The following is a 19347-nucleotide window of genomic DNA, read 5'->3' on the forward strand; positions in this document are numbered from 1 at the left end:
CCGGGCAGAGGCGGTGCTGAGGGCCAGGGTTTGGGGGTGGGATGGCAGGGGTAGGGGAACGGTCGGGCTTGATGATCTTAAAGGGCTTTTCCAACCTAAACGATTCTATGATTCTGCTTGGGTAGAACATTTAAAGTATAGCATAACAAATAATTTTGCTGTAAATTGCTAGGAGTGTTAGGTCCATGTCAGATCCCTCTGAGATCTTTCCTTATATAGGAAATCAGCAATATAGTCTGAAAACACTTCTTTAATAGTGAAGGCAGCGAGTTTCGTAGGTGAGTCTAGTGGTAGGCATTCAAGGTGAGTCATTTTCCGCTCCAGAATATCCCCCTGTGGCTGTGTGAAAGCTTGGGTGAACGAACAGTATTGACAAAATCCCCTTGACCTCGATAGGGCCAGAGTTTCCTCCGAAGAGTTGTGTTCTCAGCTGACCTAGGGGCTGTGAGGCTTTCATATGATAGCTTCCTTCATAGTTCTCTTAATTGTGGCAACCAGAGCCTGCGACTTTGGTCAGGCTCCTCCTTGTGCCAAGCGATGCCCATATGGCCATTGTAAGAAACAGCGTGCGTCCTGCAGAGCTGGAATTAAAAAAAAAGATGAGTGGCATTAATGCCATTTTAAAGAATGAGAGACAGAAGAGCAGAACGAGAGATTGGGAGCACTTGTTTAGCTGCAAGTCACCCGGACAGTTGGAGGCAAGCTGGGTGCTCGTCCTGCTGCTCGAGCAAGTTGGCTCAGGGTTTTCACCACAAACACCTCTGTGTTCTGAAGAGGGTGGGCAGCACAATGCAAATCGTTGCCCAGCTTTTGGGGCTTTGAGATATTTTTGAGATGGTTTAGCATTATGTACTAATGGTCATGAGAGGCTGAATAGAAAAACAGAGCTTGTTATTAGAGGCAAAATAAGTGGAAGAGTTGACAAGTTGCCCAACAATTCCCATTATATTTCTTTCAGGTATTCCAGTATACCAATTTTTATGATTTCAGAAGTAAATATTCATGCTTGGTCTCTGTCTGAAAGTTCTCCCTCCGATCACAGCAGAAGTAATTTCTGGATTTTTTTAGGATGAGTTTAGGAAAAGATAAGTTGTTTATTCCTCTTAAAAATTCATATGTTTTCCTGAGAAACTGTCACGGTTATATGTTGTGGAAGAAATACTTGATATAAATGCGGTGTTGACTCCAGTGAGGAGAATAAAATGACGGCAATGTAACAGTAGAGCTGAACTGAGCCCTCTACCTTAAATATGTGAAATGAACATTTTTACTTCTACATTGCAGCTCCCCTGAATGAAAAATAATTGCAATAGCTTCCACTTATTGCAAAGGATACGTACACAAGGGAAAACCTTGCATTGCACAGGCTAGTCTGCACTTTGCAACGAAGCATGAGCTAATAGAAGTGGTAAAGCCTTGCCAACGCTATTTATATGTGGAGTGTTTTCTTCTGCTCACAGAAGGCATGGATCTGGCTGATCTTACCATTACGCTGCTTTTGGACCCAAGTTAGCGTCTCAGGATCGTTGAGGACTGCACCATGTGGAGATACCAGTTCTGGTCTGCAGTGGCTTGGAAGATTCTGTACTGGTTCCTATTGGTGGCCCCATCTCGGTTTGGGCCCGTCCATTTTTGATTTCAGGAATATGAGAGTAATGGATGAGTGATTATTGAAGAAGAGTCTGCTGTCTCAAACCACGGAATAGATTTTAGCTTTAGATCACTGAAAGTCAGAACAGGGCATATCTTTTCTTAGCCGTCATAAATTATCCATGCAGGATGTACAGTAAAAGGCTGTTTGGCTGCGTTAAAATTGGCTAGACAAACAGAATTTCCATCTCTCTCAATGGCTCCTTCAACACCTAATTAGCTCCCAGATGCTAGTTGAGCAAGACGTCTTTTATCTTTGCTAATGTTATCTTCCTATACCTCCTAAATGCCCCCTGGTGCCATTCTTCGCTTTCATCTTTCTTCCCTCAAGAGAAGGCAGGATTGGTGTTCAGCAAGCTCTGTTCTGAAGGTCAAGCTTGTAAAGACTGTGGGTCAAGTTGATCCTGTTATACCAGTCAGTATCTGGAGCAAAAGCTTTGAATCCAGAATTAGATTGATACAATGGAGAGCAGGATACAACTTCCTTTCTATGCGTCTTCATAGGATCAGTATCCATCAGGAAAAAAATAGAATTGCAGATTTTATTTCGCTGTCAGTTCCATTTAATACAATTTAGGACAAATTCCACGTTCGTCTTTTCCCTTTGCTAGAAGGTGCAAAGAAGTCTGTCTGCACAAATCTGCCATTGCAGCTGGCACAGCTGATCGTTGTGGGCAATGAGGAAGTACACTCGGGTGTAAAATAGTAGGAAATATCAGTCTAACTGCACTCCTGATCCTTCCCAGACCCTCTGAGCACAACCACTTGGAGCCTCAGATATATTAATAGCCAGGCTATCAGCCAACCGTGATTTACCTTGGTAGGTCTGATTTATACCCAAGCCCAGCAATTCTTGCCCCTCTGGCAGGAATGAGTGACCAAACGGCCTCCTTCAAGCGAAGTATTTAAGCGAAAAGCATTTCAGAGAAAGCAGATCTTCAAACCAATGGAACAGGCTATATATATACGTGCAGCTTTCCCCTACGGCTCACGAAGCTCTGTCTCCAGCCAGGTTCAGTTTACTCGACTCAGATGATGCCCTCTGTTGTGTTTGTGGGTTTTGTCAATAGGCAAGAGCTCTGACAAAGTCAGGTTTGCAGTTTTATAGATGAGAATCAAGACTGCCCCACCATCTTCTACGTTTCTATTGTATTTCCTTTCTTATCTGCGTATTCCCTGTGCTGCACTGGGAGAATACACTCATACAAACAATTCCAGCAGGCCCATGTAACAGCGCTTCTCCTCTTTGACCAGGCTATGTATAGTCCCTATAGGATGTTTATGTCTTCAGAATTATAAAGTGGTCACATAGCAGCTTGTTTTCTCTCCCAGCAAAGACCAAAGCAAGTCGCAAAGTCAATGGGTGTCACCATTTCTGCTCTTAGATCCATAGGCCCTCACTATGAGGGATGCAGAATTTATCCCAACATAATTCGATCGGTCACAGTTTCCACCCTGCCCGAGTCGCGAGAGGCACGCTGCAAAGTGAGTTCTGAGGCTAGATAGCTCCCCTGCAAGGATATTAATAATACTTAGAAAGTATATAGCACTCCAAACCCCTGTGCAAGCATTAGCTAATTATGTAGTACTCCAAAGCTCTGTGCAAAACATTAACTAATCAATTCTTGCAGCATCTATCGAATATATCAATATCAGTCAGTCCATTGTGCAGAGAGGTAAATGGAAACAGGAGAAGGTGGATACCTGGTCCTTGTCCATGCCACTGCCCAGGGTGGTAGCTGGGGTCGACTTCAGCACTTGATAGCCACTGCTCCCACATTTTCCTTGGCAGGATCCTTCTGTCCATCTGGCTCACTGTGGATAAACACAGTTTCCAAAAGGAGGTCACCTACATGGATGTGAATGCAGATTTTAGCAGCTAGACGTGATTTCAGCCCATTCCAGGGCTTTGTAGAGGTCACTGGCATCAATTAGACTGGAAAAGCCAACATCAGTAAGTGACATAGAGAAGACTGGACCCAGCACGGCAAACTGAATTTTAATATTCACAGAATCATAGAATAACAGCTGAGTGCTTAACAGTGAGGTGCTCCAACCAGCTAAGGCAGCACAAAGGAAGCCATCTAAAATAATATGTCACTGAGATGTCATACTGCAGAGCAGGCTGTCTTGTGGAAAAGGAGAGGTGTATCTACATGACATTTAGGAAATGAAGGAGAACCAGTGTGCCCGGGTGGCCAAGAGGGCCAGCGGCATCCTGGCTTGTATCAGGAGTGGTGTGGCCAGCAGGAGCAGGGCAGGGACCGTGCCCCTGTGCTGGGCACTGGGGGGGCCGCCCCTCGACTGCTGGGGTCAGGGTTGGGCCCCTCCCTCCCCGAAGGACCTGGGGGGGCTGGAGCGTGTCCAGAGAAGGGCAGCGGAGCTGGGGAGGGGTCTGGAGCCCCAGGCTGCTGGGGAGCGGCTGGGGGAGCTGGGGGGGTTCAGCCTGGAGCAGAGGAGGCTACCACTGAACTTTGTTAACTCACTGTTTTACACCAATAAACCACATTAGTTTTGCCTCCCTCTCACTCCATCCGCGACAGATGGCAGGGGTAGGGGAACGGTTGGGGTGGGGGAGCTTCAAGGGCTTTTCCAACCTAAACCATTCCATGATTCTATAAAATATTCTTTCTTAATAGCACATTACTGAGGCCTCATGCTACTCACTGTGGACCAAAGTAGGGGGTAGATATTCCTCAGTGTAAGCGAGCATGTATTGCTGAATTTCTACTCCCAGGACTGCCAGCAGCTAATCCACAAAGTTGGCAAAGTCAGTTAATTTGTTTTCCGGTTGAAAATATCACAGTAATCACGTATCTGGGAGGCACGCGTACTCCCATCCTACAGAAGACTGAGTCCGTGCAACTAATTCCTGCAGGCCTTCTCCTGAAATAGTGCAGCTTCTTTAACTCTTAGTGCTTTTGGGAACAGAGCTGAATTTCAGTATTGCTGCTGGTATCAAATTTTGAGTAGCCAATATAATAAAGGGGTTGCCCTAGAGAATTTAAACAGGCACTCGGCGTTGTGAGATTACTTGCCTTACGGTTTTACATCAAGGATGAATGATGGCACAGAAGCAGAGGCTGTCACAGGTGTCAGGACACTGCAGTATTTCCAGCGTCGGGTGATTTTAGAGGGGCCATCAGAAATGCAGTAGCTTTGTGGAACTCGCTGAGACGCGAGACAAACTGGGGATTGCAGCGGCCTGAGTGCAGGCTGTGAAGTGCGTATGGCATCAAACACGGGATGAAATTCTTTACAATGAGGGTAGTAAAACACTGGCAGGGGTTGCCCCGAGAGGGGGTGGAAGTCCCATCCCTGGGAACATTCCAGGCCAGGTTGGCCGGGGCTGTGAGCAACCTGATGTGGTTCAAGGTGTCCCTGCTGCTGCAGGGGGGTTGGGCTGGGTGGGCTCTATGGGCCCCTTACCACCCAAACCATTCTGTGATTCTATGATTCTATGATGCTATTTTTATTAAAAGCCACAAAATGCTTGAAACCAATTAATGCTCTGCTGCTTTACTAATGCCTCTGCTCAGAAAATGAAATCATTTCGTTTAACAAAGCCAACTTTAAAGCTTTTATTTTTGGTCAAATTTACAAATGGGTTCAATCCCTTCTCTAAACTTCCATGCACCATGCATTTTTGGCACAACATATCAACGTGTTGGTGACTCCCAGTCTGTTCCTTCAAGGATTTGGAGGTACAAGGGGATTGTGCTTTTCTGGCACAGTTCATTCCAAAGTCTTAAGGCATTTTACAAGTATTAGCTACTTCCATCTGAGTATAAACAAGGAACCAAACACCTTGAATGTGTTGTTGCCATGCTGTAACGTCAAATGATTAAATATTTTGACATACTTTGGCTCAATATAATCAGCTGGCTACAAAAAGCTGAAGCAGCAATTACTGTCGGTTTGGAGGGCAGCAGCGAGTCAAGTGCAGAAGGACTGCGTGCTAAATACAGTCGCTTGGGCGTAAGGGAGGAGCAACCTTCTGTGGTTACACTGGTTTGGTTTGTTCCTTGGCATTCTACCGTATAAACTCCCTCGTTGAGGACAGCATTTCATGTCACCTAGCATAAATAACCGAACTGAATTCCTGCCAGTGGAACAAACCGATTTTGCTAACAGGCAGACTCTGCCGTGTCCCAGTCACCCAGTGCCTGGCCTTCAAATTAGGAAGTGAAACCATCTGTAAGATCATACCCACTCTCTCAATGACTAGGGCATCCCTTAAGATCTTACCAGCTGCATCTGCATGCCATGCAATCCCCTCACTACAGTGGACTTGAGACTGGTAGCTCTGGGTGAAGTGGCAGACAGTTGGACAACCAACTGGTGTGGTTCAAATGGAAAAAAAAATAGGGCTTGATTTGCTGCAAACCATTGTGGTTCCAAGACTGTGTGTCCAAAATGACATCTTCACTGACAGGGGTGTTTGTGCCAGTTGCTGGTCCTACACATGCAGTGTTCACGTGTATAGCACTGGCTATTTAATGGCCCAGTATCTGCGGTGGAAGTGCCCCAGACAAAGCCTTGGTGCACACCTTCGGTCTTGGTGCCACCAGGAGAAAAATTGTTTCTTGCCAGTATGTGCTGCACAAGTCCAAACACAGATGCAAATCTGCATCCAAAAAAATTCACCAATTCACTACTGTATTTTCCTTAAGATACCTGAGCATTTTAGTAATCAATTCTGGAGACAAAGCATCTGCAAAGCTTGAGCTGTCCGTGAAGGAATCAGAATTGTTTAGCTTGGAAAAGACCTTTAAGATCATCAAGTCCAACCATTACCCTAACCCTGTCATTGATGCAGGTTCATAGAATCATCATAGAATGTTTTGTGTTGGAAGGGACCCCTAGAGGTCACCCAGTCTATACCCTTTGCAGGGAGCAGGGACACCTTTAACCACATCAGGTTGCTCACAGCCCCATCCAACCTGGACTTGAATGTTCCCAGGGATGGGGCCTCCACTACCTCTCTGGGCAACCTGTTCCAGTGTTTCACCACCCTCATTGTAAAAAATTTCTTCCTTACCTCTAGCCTGAACCTACCCTGTTCTAGTTTAAAACCATTTCCCCTTGTCCTAACACAGCTGGCCCTACTAAAAAGACGTTCCCCATCTTTCCTATAGGCCCCCTTTAGGTACTGGAAGGCCGCAATCAGGTCTCCCCGTAGCCTCCTTTTCTCCAGACTGAACAAGCCCAACTCTCTCAGCCTGTCCTCATAGGAGAGGTGCTCCAGCCCTCGGATCATTTTTGTAGCCCTCCTCTGGACCCGTTCCAACAGTTCCATGTCCTTCTTGTGCTGAGGGCTCCAGAGCTGGACGCAGTACTCCAGGTGAGGTCTCACCAGAGCTGAGTAGAGGGGCAGAATCACCTCCCTCGACCTGCTGGCCACACTTCTCCTGATGCAGCCCAGAGTACGGTTGGCCTTCTGGGCTGCCAGTGCACAGGTTATACCATAGGGGCAAGCCACATAATTCCTCATGCCTGTGTTGCCAGCTGAGGAGTTTGGGGGTTTCCCACACCAGATCGTGGATACAATTTTGAGGAGCTGTCTCAAGTTCAATGACAAATGACTGAAATGAACAGTGGCAGGTCAGTGCGACCAGGTGGTGGTCGGCTTCAGGTATGAAAAGAACTTAAACTGGAAACGGCTTGCAAACCAGTATCACAGGTAAGCTGTGATTTACATTGGCCCTGCTACTGAAGGAATGAAATGTGGGCTGCTTCTGTGCTTAAAGTATCTCCAAGATGATCCAGCAGAATTATGGACAAGTTAGGTCTGATGTTTTGTGCTGCAGATTGCTTGAGTTATCCGAAGTGTGTAGACACACACAGAATACGGTGTTTCAGGGAGGAGTTGATGGGACTTTAACAGGGGAAACGTGTGTCTTGCACACATAATATCATTTTTTTGAAGAGAGGGGGTGCCTAAAAGGAAGCCAGGCGCTGTGAAATAAGAGGAAAGTTTCTCTTCTGAATGAATACCTGGTTACAGATAAGAAATAAAAGATAGAAATAACTGGACAGTTTTTGCAGTGAAGGGAGATTACCAATTACCAGCCTTGGGAACCTGCACGGTTCAATATACTCATAGAAGAGCTGGGAAAGGGAGCCAGACGATAGCGATGTGCCGAAATCTGCTGATGGTATAGAGTTATTCCAGGTAAGCAAAAGTAGACATGACTACAAAAAGTTGCAGAAGAATCTGACAATATCAAATGTCTGGGCAATAAAATAGCTGCTGAAATTCCATGTCGATAAAAGTCAAGCGCAGACACAATGATAGGGTTTAAATTAGCCCGCGAAAGAGGTCCTGGCATCATTGCAGATGGTTCTTTGAAAACGTCTGCTCAGTGCTCAGCAGAGGTCAGAAAGGCAAGTGGAATGCTAAGAATTGCTGGGAAAGAGGTGGAGAATAAAAGAGAAAATGTAAGTACACCACTGAATAAATCCGTGGTGATCTTGAATAGAGTGCAATTCCAGTCGCCCCGTCTCAATGCAGCAGTAAAATAGAACTAGAAAAGATGCAGAAAAGGGCGAGAAGGCTGACCTGAGTTATGAAGTGGGGAGTCTAAGCCTGTGAAGCTTGCTGAAGAAATGAATGAGCAGGATTAAGGCAGCGGTGTAAAATCAAGATCGCTATGGACAGAGTGAATAAGGAATTTTTTTTTTTTTTTTTTTTTGCTGCAGAGGATGTAATGGCATGGTCAGGCAAGGAGTTTAAAGCAAACAACAGGAAAAAAACTTTCACAGGCTGTAACAAATTAGTAAATCCATCAAACAAAATCTTTTACAAGCTGAAAGTACAAGTTGTTTAAGAAAGTAGTTGTGCTGAGGTTCGCAGCGCTGGCTCCAACATGGTCGGGCTATGGCACTGATCCCAATGGACCGAGCTGGCCATGTCCCCGCTGTCCTCTTTGGCAGGGTGAAACTTGGATTCTGGTTTGGTTTGGCCCTTTGCCAGCAGCACGTGCCAGTTTTTGGGGGCTGGCTTATAATCAGTTGAAGGATCATCGTGATCTTCTAGCATGCTCTCTCCTATGACAAAAGCCACAGAAGTTCCTTGAATGAATTAACGAATTAATTCTTTTTGAATAACAGCAGAGTATTTGGGGGAAAAAAGATCTGATAGTACCTTAAAAACCTCCTGCACTAAGTAAAAGGTCCCGGGGGTTAATTGCACTCTCCCTAATTTGGTCCTTCCCATTTCTGCATGCAAAGGCTGCAGTAGCACTTCTGGCTGCAGAATGGTGATGGGAGGTCACGTCGTCGGATGGCTCAGGAATTTTGAGACAGCAAAGACTAAAAAGTCTGCTAGAAGAGGATTATCATCACATTATATCTGCCTCAGCGGCAGGAAATCAATCACGAGTGGGCTGATTTACACCTGCCGGAGCCAGCACATCATGAACTTCATCATCTTTCCCAGTGATGTTTTTATCTTTGCATCGACACAGTCAGTGCAAGGAAAATATTTTCCCGTTTAAAATCAAAACATTCAAGGTAGTGTTTGGCAGAGTGTCGGAGCCTGGGGTTCCCACTGCTTCTGACAACAGTGCTGGTATCTTTTGCTAATGACCGAAGTGCAATATAATGAGTCGTCTTGGGCTTCTGCTTTATTCAACGTGCAGTGTTTTAATAGACTGTTAGTAATTCTGAAAGGGATAAATGATGTTTATGCCCCCTTGTGGTACGTTCTTGAACAGAATGGATTTTCTAACTGACAAAATTAGGCCAATGATGGAAAAGTCCCAGGTAAAAATCTGTAACGAATACTGTTTTGCACAGTAGAAAAATACCCATCCCTCCAGCAGCATCCTCATGACTCAGTTGAGGGGAGGAAGCCAATTTTACATGCATTTACAGCAGCAAATAAATGACTAATGCCCATGATGACAGAGTTTGTGCCATCTTTCTGCAGTGAAGATAATTTAAAAAGTGCTTTTCTTTGCTGGGAAGGTTAGAAAGTAAGTGAAATACTGCTTTCTAAAAGCAGTTGTGTTGACACCTCTTTGTGTTAGTTGTTGCCGACGTGTTGTGATACATACCTTCACATTTCTTATCTTCTTTGCTTACACATCTGACGGGTAAATAATCTGATTCCCTTGGGACAAAGCCTGTCCCAAAGATGAAAACCACTGGTGGTTTTACATGGGGAAATAAGGCCAGATTCCTGGGAAACTGGGTTTGTTACCCCGCCATGTTCAAATGCAATGAATTAAGTAGTCAACATCTTCCTAACTTGCGCTGAAAATTTAGATGTAGGGTTGGGAACCCAGGGGCTCCCCAGACAGGTCAGCCGTGGATTTTGTATCAATCTTATTACTTCATTCCTGACTGAACACTGAATACAGCAAAATGTATCCTCCAGAAAGCAAAGTTACCAGAATAAATCACACTAATGCTCTACAAAGTCCAGCAATTGATCTCTGACCGTGGTCAGTACTCAGTTGTGCTGAGGCAGGATCTGCTGTAGGAAATTCAAAGTCTTTTTGGTCCCAAATAATCACTGATTATTTACCTGTTCGCTAATGCTGTGAGGAAGCATTATTTCCATTACATGTCATCTTTCTCTCTGCCCGGCCACCAAGTATGTAGAAGACTATTGTAAAGAAGAAGGGAATGATCTCCTTTCCACATCCATGATGCGCACAAGCACAATAGTAGGTTTAAATGAATATGGTGGGCTTAACGGGGCTAGGCTTTAGGAAAAACTCCCTAACAGGATGGTAAATATTGGAATGGACTCCCTGAGGAGACTGGAGGTTCTCCATCTCTGAGGGTCTTTCAGGAACAGTTAAAAAGATGTTTGCTGGGAGTAAGGCAGCTTTCATTCATTTTATAATGATGAAAGAAGTTGGACTCAATTACTTACTACAGGTCTACCAGCTCTGGTTTTGTGGTTCTGTGAGGTTATTTCCTTTCATTAATTAGTATGAGGACAGAACACGTATTTATCTGGTAATCTTAAATGCTAACCCTTCGTTCTTACAGTTGATAGTACTGTCAAGTCTGGCTGATAGCAATGCTATCCTGTCTACGGCCAGTGCTTTACAAGTATGCTTTTCAACAGTAGTCTGACACCAGTTAAAGTGCTTATTGGGACATCATGGACTTCAGTGAGCACAAGTTATGTCCCCAATGAGATGAGAATTGGCTCCAAAATGTTGGTGCTTTTCCTTAGAAAAGGAAAATTCAGTAGGAAAAATGTCATGGCAAATCATGTTGGAAAGAAATTTCCTCTGTCAGAAACCTTTCAGGAGTTTCAAATTCAGTTAGGGGATATCAGAAAGAAATTAAAGTCTAATTTAAAATCCCCACCCACACTCCTTTTCCTGCAAAGTGATTATTGCTGCTGGTCCACGTATTGGCAAATCTTTCAGAAATGAGCCATAATTTGTCTTAAAAATATCTTTCTGGTCATGATGGAACTGTTCTTTTTGAAGAGTGGGTTTGCAGTGATTCTGTGAAAAGAGCCCAAATGCTTTTATTTCCCAATGACATCAGCGGGGCTAAAAATTCACCCAGAAATTCTTCTTGGGCTAAGGAAATTTGGGATGGGTAGCACATTTCAAAGCTGAGGGACCTGCCGGGTGAAGTTCTTGGACTGCAAGACAGCTGGCCACGCTTGATCAAAGTGTGCTGCCTTTCACATTTTTTTCCACTTTTGTTGATGGCACCACATCCCTGCCTGGCATGGGTAATAAAGAGGAGAGAATGAATGTGTGGCCAATAAAGAGGAGAGAATGAATGTGCGGCCATAGCAAATTAAACAAATGAGCCATTAAAACAGGAGGGTGCACTACCTCTTCTCACCAACACCTACTTTGGTGCCCTCAATGTCTCCTAGCAAAATAACGTGAGAGCAAGGATGAAGGGCTTTCAGGGATCTGCTGTAGCTGTGGTCCAAGCACTGAGAGATGTCTGTGGTTCCTGCTTGCTGAGACAAAACCCCACGTCATTCCTCAGCAGAGAAGCCAGCAAACCACTAATGGCTTTCCATCGTGTTTCTTGGCAGGTATTGACAGAGGGCGGCTTTGGTCCCATCACAACAGAAATCCGGGAGGCTCCAGAGTTTTATTACGCTGAAGATTACCATCAGCAGTACCTCAGTAAGAACCCCGGCGGATACTGCGGCCTCGGGGGAACAGGACTTTCCTGCCCTATTGGGATCAAGAAATAGCCTGTGCTTACTCCACCGCCTCCAGTTTGGTTTAGGGAGTTGTTTGAAAAAAGACTAACAACCCTGGTAGGAGTTATGGTATATCCACGACATCAGAGCATAAAGATTTGGGAACCTGTTGGGGTGGCTTTCTCTAATCTGAGCCATTCACCGACATTAAAAGCCAAAGTAGAGGCAGAAATTGCGCCTGTTGGCAACTGCAGCTTCTTGCTCCGTGCAGCTCACTGGGTATCCTTGCAGTCTTGTAGTCTGGAGAGAAAAGAAACTTCTCAAAGTTTGGCTTGGAATGCTGTTAAAAGGATGAATTTGGGGGTGGTTGCACCTGCTACCTGCTTTGCATAGCTAATGCCTTCAGATGTGTTTATTTTCTTAGGTTAATGAATTTGCTCGTGTTATGAGAGCTTTGACTTCTGGAGACATGGTTTGGCTCATCTTAACTATCACAACCCTGTAATTTGATGTCTTTGAGAGCGGTGAATTTGTAAGATCAGTAACTCTCTCACAATTCCACTATCACGGCAACATGTATTATCACCTGTAGTGCCTATTTTCTGAAACAATTTTAGTAATAAAAAATAAAAATTATAATGTGATTCTTCTTTTTGACAGTTCCAAAAAGTGTATAAACACAAAAAGAAATCAATTTTGTTTCCTGCATGACAATAAATTACCAAAAAAGCAAAGAAAATGTCGGCTGTGATGTGTTCCATGGCTCTAAGTATATACCGGGGTAGATCTAAAAAAAGTATCAAACATTATAAAAGGCTGCAGCCAGCTAATTAAACACCAGGGCTTTTAAATCTGTGTTATCGTGCATGACAGTAGAGAGGAGTAGAATTCATATTGGTCGCACTGTAACATAATTATTCCTATGATTAATTATTTGTACTTCAGTAGCTTGTGGAGCCTCCACCAAGACCAGAGCTCATTATGGCAGACGTAATGCCGGACAGTCTCTGCCCCGGTGTGGGTACAGTCAAAATAGCAGGAGAGCGGAAAGAGGCAAAATAAATTTTCATTTTATTGATGGGGTTCTCAGAGTGGAGACTAAAAACTTCAGCCGAAGGATGTAGGGGATGCAGGGGTTACCCTATATGGATCTGGGATCCTATGGGTTATATAGATGCTATGGAGTATCCTAGGACAAATGGCTTCAGTAGGAGAGATGGGGATGGGCTTGTCCCACCCATCCAGCTCGCTGTTTGCAATACTTCCCAGCGCAGTGGGATGCGTGGGCCTGAGCCTCTCATGTGCTTCCTATTTTGGAGGCTGTCTTAATGGCTAAGTTTGAAGACCATGTGTCATTGGTGTGGCCTTTTGCAGATGTGCTTTCTTGAGGGAAAGCTTGTCAGAGCCCACCTTGATGTGGCAGTTCTGGGCGGCAGAGCACATAAAGCCATTTTTGAGGGCTAGATGGTGGGGACCCAGAGACACAAATCCCCGTCATTTCCTTTTGGATAGCTCTCCGTGGCACTCCTCTCCATATCTTGGTTTGATGTTTTCTGCTCGCCAGCTCAGGGTTTAGGCTCAGAAAGACCCAAACCAGCTCCCTGAACATCTCTACCCAGCAGATCAGATCTTGCTCCAAGCTTGGAGTGACTGAAAAATGTGCATCAGGTAGTCAGTCTTCAGGCTTGTAAATCCAATGCTGAAGTCCTGCCTGCTTTATCCAAAGACAGGCAGTAAGTCCGTGCCAGAGAAATTAGCCCCCCATCTTCCTTTGCTCCTCAGCTGATGCTTAGTTCATTCCAGCCTCAGAAGCCAGAGGAAACCTGCCCTTTTAGCAGATTTATACCTGGGGCAAGCCTACGAGGAGCTACCTGTGGCAGGATTGCCATGTTAGGCTCTTTCTGGAGATGCCCCAAAATGTGCCCACATCACACTCAGGATTTCCAGTTGCTGTGGTAACTGCTCGCCTGTCCTTAGGGTGTTGTGGCCACCGAACTGTCCTAGTGCTCACTGCCAAGGAAACCAGCACGTTCGGCCAATTTCCTAGGCATGAGGTGACACAAAAGCAAAGAAGAGAGGAAAATGAAGTCGTACTTTCATTCTGTGCAATTTTAACCTCTGCGTAATTCAGACTTCAGTGGAATAACTCCTGATTTGCCCCAATGTACGAGGCAAAACATTTCATATGCTGAATCATTCGCGTGCTCATAAAATGCTGCCTGGTTCCCTTCTGTCCTTTCTCCTCCATCTCTTCCTACTCCACATGATAGTTACTGTTTGGAAACAAGCTGGAAAGTCTTTGGAGAAAGCACCGTTCTGGCCTTAGTATAGCTGGGCTCAAGTTGGAACCTGGCTGAGTTTTTTTTAAGCCCTGTCCTGATGGAAATAATGTGTCCATTTAGATATCAGCATAGATAGGTCCATTGATGCAAAAATTGTCCCACAACAAAATATTATGCTGCCACAGAATTAATTATAGAGTTACTGTAGGGTGGCCTTGACCCCTTGCAGTTGCTGTTGAAGGTAGAAAGAATGTCAGTCAGGGTTATAATCAGTAAGGGTGAAATGCTAATGATTCAGCCTCATGCAATAGTGTTTTAGGCTGGATTTGGTCTTGTAAGCTACCCTTGCCCACTGGGAAGAAGGGAGTGGCTGCCACAACATCATTGATGCTAAACTTTTGATTTGGCACTGTTTGAAGTTTACCCTAGAATCATAGAATGGTTACCCTACCGCGGAGCTGCCTCTTTCTTTTGAGAACACAGACACAGTCTAAATGAAGAAGATAAAGTTAGTTCAGAGTTTGATAGGCTTCAGCACTTCTCAGAGTCAAAGATGAAAGCATGACCAGCATCTAAGGTCTTCAGAGAGAAGAACATGGTTTGAGATCCAAAAAGGGCTACAGCACCAAAACCCATGAAGTCCACTATTGCAGTGCCCCATGAAAGTCAGTCCAGGATACATAGAATCGTAAAATCATAGAATGGTTTAGGTTGGAAAAGACCTTTAAGATCACCAAGCCCAACCGTTCCCCTAACCCTGCCGTCCCACCACTAAACCCTGTCCCTAAGCACCTCATCTGCCTGGCTTTTAAATCCCCCCAGGGATGGCGACTCGACCCCTTCCCTGGGCAGCCCCTTCCAGTGCTTGAGAACCCTTTCAGTGAAAAAAGTTTTCCTAATGTCCAACCTAAACCTGCCCTGGCACAACTTCAGACCGTTTACCCTTGTCCTATCGCCCGTTACCCCAGAGCAGAGACCGACCCCCATCTCATTACAGTCCTATTCCTATCATAGCTAAAGCAAATCCCAAACCTCTTGGAAATCACTGAGCTTTCCCTCAGCACCTTAGGAAGGACAGCCTGCAATGGTGATGTCAACAGAAACAAATGGATTGTGTGATGTCATATCCTGGTTGCCCCAGAAGAGAGATGTGTTGCCTTTGGTGAGAACATGGAATGGGGAAGATGTCTCAAGGTGTCTGCAGAAGCATCGTTCCTCTGAATGTTGTCGAAGAGTGTGGGTCCGAGACTGGGATTGAAATGCTGCTCCTTATCCTCTTTTGTTTAACTTCTCTGATCAGCAGCACCAATGCAGGTTTTTCTTCTCAACTTTTTATGTTCAGAAACGACCAGCAGAGCGAAACTGCTAGCAAACCTACAGGATATACACGTAACGGTAAATGAAATGGGCCTGGGCTTATTCCTTGTACTTCATGTCACATATGTACAGGCTTGTACTACGGCCTAGTACTGAACTCTTCCACTCATACTCCCTAAACGAGGATTTTATCCAGCCTGCCTATGGGAAACGGCCTATGGCCCCGCTAGCCCCCAAACTGCCTGGGCATTGCTGGGCAGAAGGCAGGTTTGGGGAGTCTATGGCGATGCCAGGGGCTTTGGTAGAGTTCAGGTAGCATGGGTAATTATAGACCAGTGCTTTAGCTGATATCCTGCCCCTCTAGCTTAGTAGCAGAGGCAGTGGCACTGCTGTACATGAGCAACGTGTCTCATCTTGTACCCAGAGTGTGGCCTCCGACCATCTTACGAGTCCTTTCTGCGGACCGGCAAGAGGATCACAGCGGGGAGATACGCCACGGTGGGGGAGTTCCCATGGCATGTGAGCATCCAGAGCAACGGGAAACATATCTGCGGAGGCACCATGATCAGCGCATTGTGGATTTTAACTGCAGCCCATTGCTTTGCAGAAGAGGTGTGAGTACTTGGGGGAGGTGAGGGCAGCCCAGGCGCAATGGGTTCATAACCACTCCTTGCAGGTGTAGGCTATGCACGGCCTTGGGGTTAAGTGCAGCATATATGGGACTGAGCCAGAAAGAGAGCCCTGAAAACAGGAGTTGTCTCCTTTGGCGAAAACAGACCCAGTTTTGACCAAAGGTGGTGTTACAACAGGGATGTGCAGAAATCTGTGTAACCAGAAGATGCAGAAGGGGAGTATTTTGAAGGATGGTCTGAGCAGCCTTGTATAAACGCCGGCGATGCTGTTCTGGTGGCCCTAAGCATTTCCTGTATATCTACACATGTTGTGGTACCCTGTAAAAAGAGGTGCATTCCACTCCAGCATATTCTAATCCCCAAATTACCTTTGCTTTCATATGGGAAACACCTTTACCGCATGGAGAGTCTGATTTTAAAACGGCACTTTCCAGATAAATCAACCCTGAGTCCAGCCCTCTGTGAGACCCCTCCAAAATTTGGCAGGTCCAAGAGACAAGACTGCTTGGTGACAAATGACCTGTGGCATCGCAACCTGGAGCAGATGGCTGGGGGCAGCGCCGTCCTGACCAGCCAGCCCAGGGCACAGCAATCCCAAAGATCCAGCCCACTCCATCTGTTCATTAGCCACTGGGCTATTTGTAACTTGGTTGCGTTCTTGTTCTACCTCTACACCTCTCTGCCCTGAAAATTAGCTTTGCCTAGAAGTGAGGGTAGATTTCTGTGATATTTATAGCCAAGTTGCCCCTGCAATTTGCTGAGCACCACCCTACCCTTCTCAGGGAGAGGAGGCACCAACCTTTATAACACAAAACCTTCATGTTCAGGTTCTGCACCTGGGTCAGGGTAACCCCCAGTATCAGTACAGGCTGGGGGAAGAAAGGATCGAGAGCAGCCCTGCCGAGTGGGACCTGGGGGCGCTGGTGGATGAAAAGCTGGACATGAGCTGGCAATGTGCACTGCTAGCCCAAAAGGCCAACTGTACCCTGGGCTGCATCAAGAGAAGCGTGGCCAGCGTCGAGGGAGGGGATTGTGCCCCTCTGCTCTGCTCTGGGGAGACCTCCCCTGGAGCCCTGCGTCCAGCTCTGGAGCCCTCAGCACCAGGAGGACATGGACCTGTTGGAGCGGGGCCAGAGGAGGGCTACTAAAATGCTCCGAGGGCTGGAGCCCCTCTGCTCTGAGGCCAGGCTGGGAGAGTTGGGGGTGTTCAGCCTGGAGAAGAGAAGGCTGCGGGCAGAGCTGAGTGCGGCCGGTCAGGGCTTCAAGGGGGCCCAGAGGAAAGGGGGGGACAAGCTTTTTAGTAGGGCCAGCTGGGACAGGACAAGGGGGGATGGCTTTAAACTGAAGCAGGGGAGGTTTAGACTGGATCTAAGGAAGAAATTCTTTCCAGTGAGGGTGGTGAAACCCTGGCAGGGGTTGCCAAGAGAGGGGGTGGAGGCCCCATCCCTGGGAACATTCCAGGCCAGGTTGGAGCAACCTGATCTGGTTAAAGGCGTCCCTGGTCCTGCAGGGGGGTTGGGCTGGGTGGCCTCTAGGGGTTCCTTCCAATCCAAAACATTCTATGATTCTGTGTTTGCTGATGTCTACACTGTTTCTCTTTTGTTTATAAAGGCCACCGGATCTCACTGTTGTAGTGGGGGGAATTGACCTCAACTTTCCACTGGAAAAATATAAGCCAGACAGCTTGATCCTCCATGAAAACTTTGACAGAATGAGCATGCAAAACGATATTGCTCTGATCCTGCTCAGCTCTCCCATCGAGTTCAGCCATGAGAAAATCCCCATCTGCTTGCCCTTCATGTATGACATCAATACGTGGCAACACTGCTGGGTTGCTGGGTGGGGAACAAGAAGTACAGGTGAGATGCTGTCGGGAGATGTATTTGCTATCAAGGCTGGTTATTATCTGTTTAAAGTAATTGTTCTCTTCCAGGACGGGTTACCCACACTAACTTCCACTCCCTACCTCCCTGGTAGACACATCCAGACCCTCACAGCCTCTGCACATCCACCAGTTCCCTGTTCAGTGCAAGAACCAGTCACCTACTGACCCCCAGAGCAAAGTCCCTGGTACTCTGAGCACACATGTTCAAGCTGAAACCTTAAAGCCCACATTTGCTCTGCAGGAAGTCACCCTCTGATCTTAAAGGTCTTTTCCAACCTAAACGATCCTATGATTCTACTCTATGATTCTTGCCTTTTTTGGCACCCAAAGTAAGACAAGCTCCATCATGGTGGGCAAGTTAGGCTTGGTCTAAAGTGGTCTGGAATAAGGGAACTGGAGGTCTAGGGTTTTCTTTGGCTTAATGAACCAGATTGATTCAATGGTACTGGCTACCCCTCTTCTTCACTTATTTAGAAAGGCAGATTGCTATTGCCAATTGCTCTCGTTTAAGCCCTAAGGAAAGTAGCTCCAGCACTGATTCTAACCCCAGATGTCTATCCTGAACAAATGTCACTAAATGGCTAATGAGCAATTTCATTATTGGAAAGAGGTAATTGGGACGGAGTGGGCAGGGCGGTGCCTTGGGTCTTTAACGGCCCTTGCTAGGACGTAGTAAGTGAATGTCCCATTTAATCCTTGTTCTTCTGCCCTGTAGCGTTACTGAACTGAAACGTCTCTGAAACTCTGCATTTTCCTTTCTAGGCTTCATTTGCCTCACGTAACATTAATACACAACGCAACACTGTGTTATCGTTGTGAAAGTCTCCCATTTCACCAAGGAAACGTGCTCTTAGAAACAGAAAAACAGGGGGATGCTGCAGTCACTCTGCAGCTTGGCAGGTTTTCTCTTTAGCTGGTCCCTTTGCAAAAAGCATGGCGTGGCTCCCCGGATCGGTCTCATGCTGCTGGGTCAGCCCAGTTGGCATCATCTCTGCTCTCCAAATTGCACCCTGTGAGAGGTCAATGTGCTCAGCCCTGGCACACACCCCTCTGTCTGGGAGATGTTTCATAAGAAAAACAACAGAAGCTGAGTGTGGTGAGCGGGATGGGTGATGGTGGGCCATACCAAAAAGTATGAGGTGTTGTTCCTCGGCAGGGGAAAATGGGTCATTACTTGTCCTTACCAGCATTTTGTAAGTGGACATCTCTCAACTGGCACCTCAAATGCCATTAGTCTGACTCCCCTTCGAAGATGAGCCAGCAGGGTGCCCAGGTGGCCAAGAGGGCCAGCACCATCCTGGCTTGTATCAGGAGTGGTGTGGCCAGCAGGAGCAGGGCAGGGACCGTGCCCCTGTGCTGGGCACTGGGGGGGCCGCCCCTCGAATGCTGGGGTCAGGGTTGGGCCCCTCCCTCCCCAAAGGACCTGGGGGGGCTGGA

The 19347-nt window shown here is 46.4% G+C and overlaps 2 protein-coding genes across 2 annotated transcripts in view; both read left to right on the top strand.

Annotated features, from left to right (window-relative positions):
* Positions 1–12013, top strand: part of MSRA (methionine sulfoxide reductase A) — a 290729-nt gene extending 278716 nt beyond the window's left edge. The window contains 1 exon segment of the mRNA XM_035895416.1: positions 11681–12013. Coding sequence (XP_035751309.1) covers positions 11681–11845 — 165 coding nt within the window. The 3' untranslated portion in view covers positions 11846–12013.
* A 3322-nt stretch (positions 12014–15335) lies between these two features.
* PRSS55 (serine protease 55) overlaps positions 15336–19347 on the top strand; it is a 16363-nt gene continuing 12351 nt past the window's right edge. The window contains exons 1-3 of the mRNA XM_035895408.1: positions 15336–15390; positions 15818–16007; positions 17637–17884. Of these exons, the coding sequence (XP_035751301.1) occupies positions 15336–15390; positions 15818–16007; positions 17637–17884 (493 nt within the window). The remainder of the gene's footprint in view (positions 15391–15817; positions 16008–17636; positions 17885–19347) is intronic.

This window comes from Egretta garzetta, unplaced genomic scaffold (assembly GCF_000687185.1).
Source record: "Egretta garzetta isolate BGI_Z169 unplaced genomic scaffold, ASM68718v1 scaffold325, whole genome shotgun sequence".
Classification (NCBI taxonomy): domain Eukaryota; kingdom Metazoa; phylum Chordata; class Aves; order Pelecaniformes; family Ardeidae; genus Egretta; species Egretta garzetta.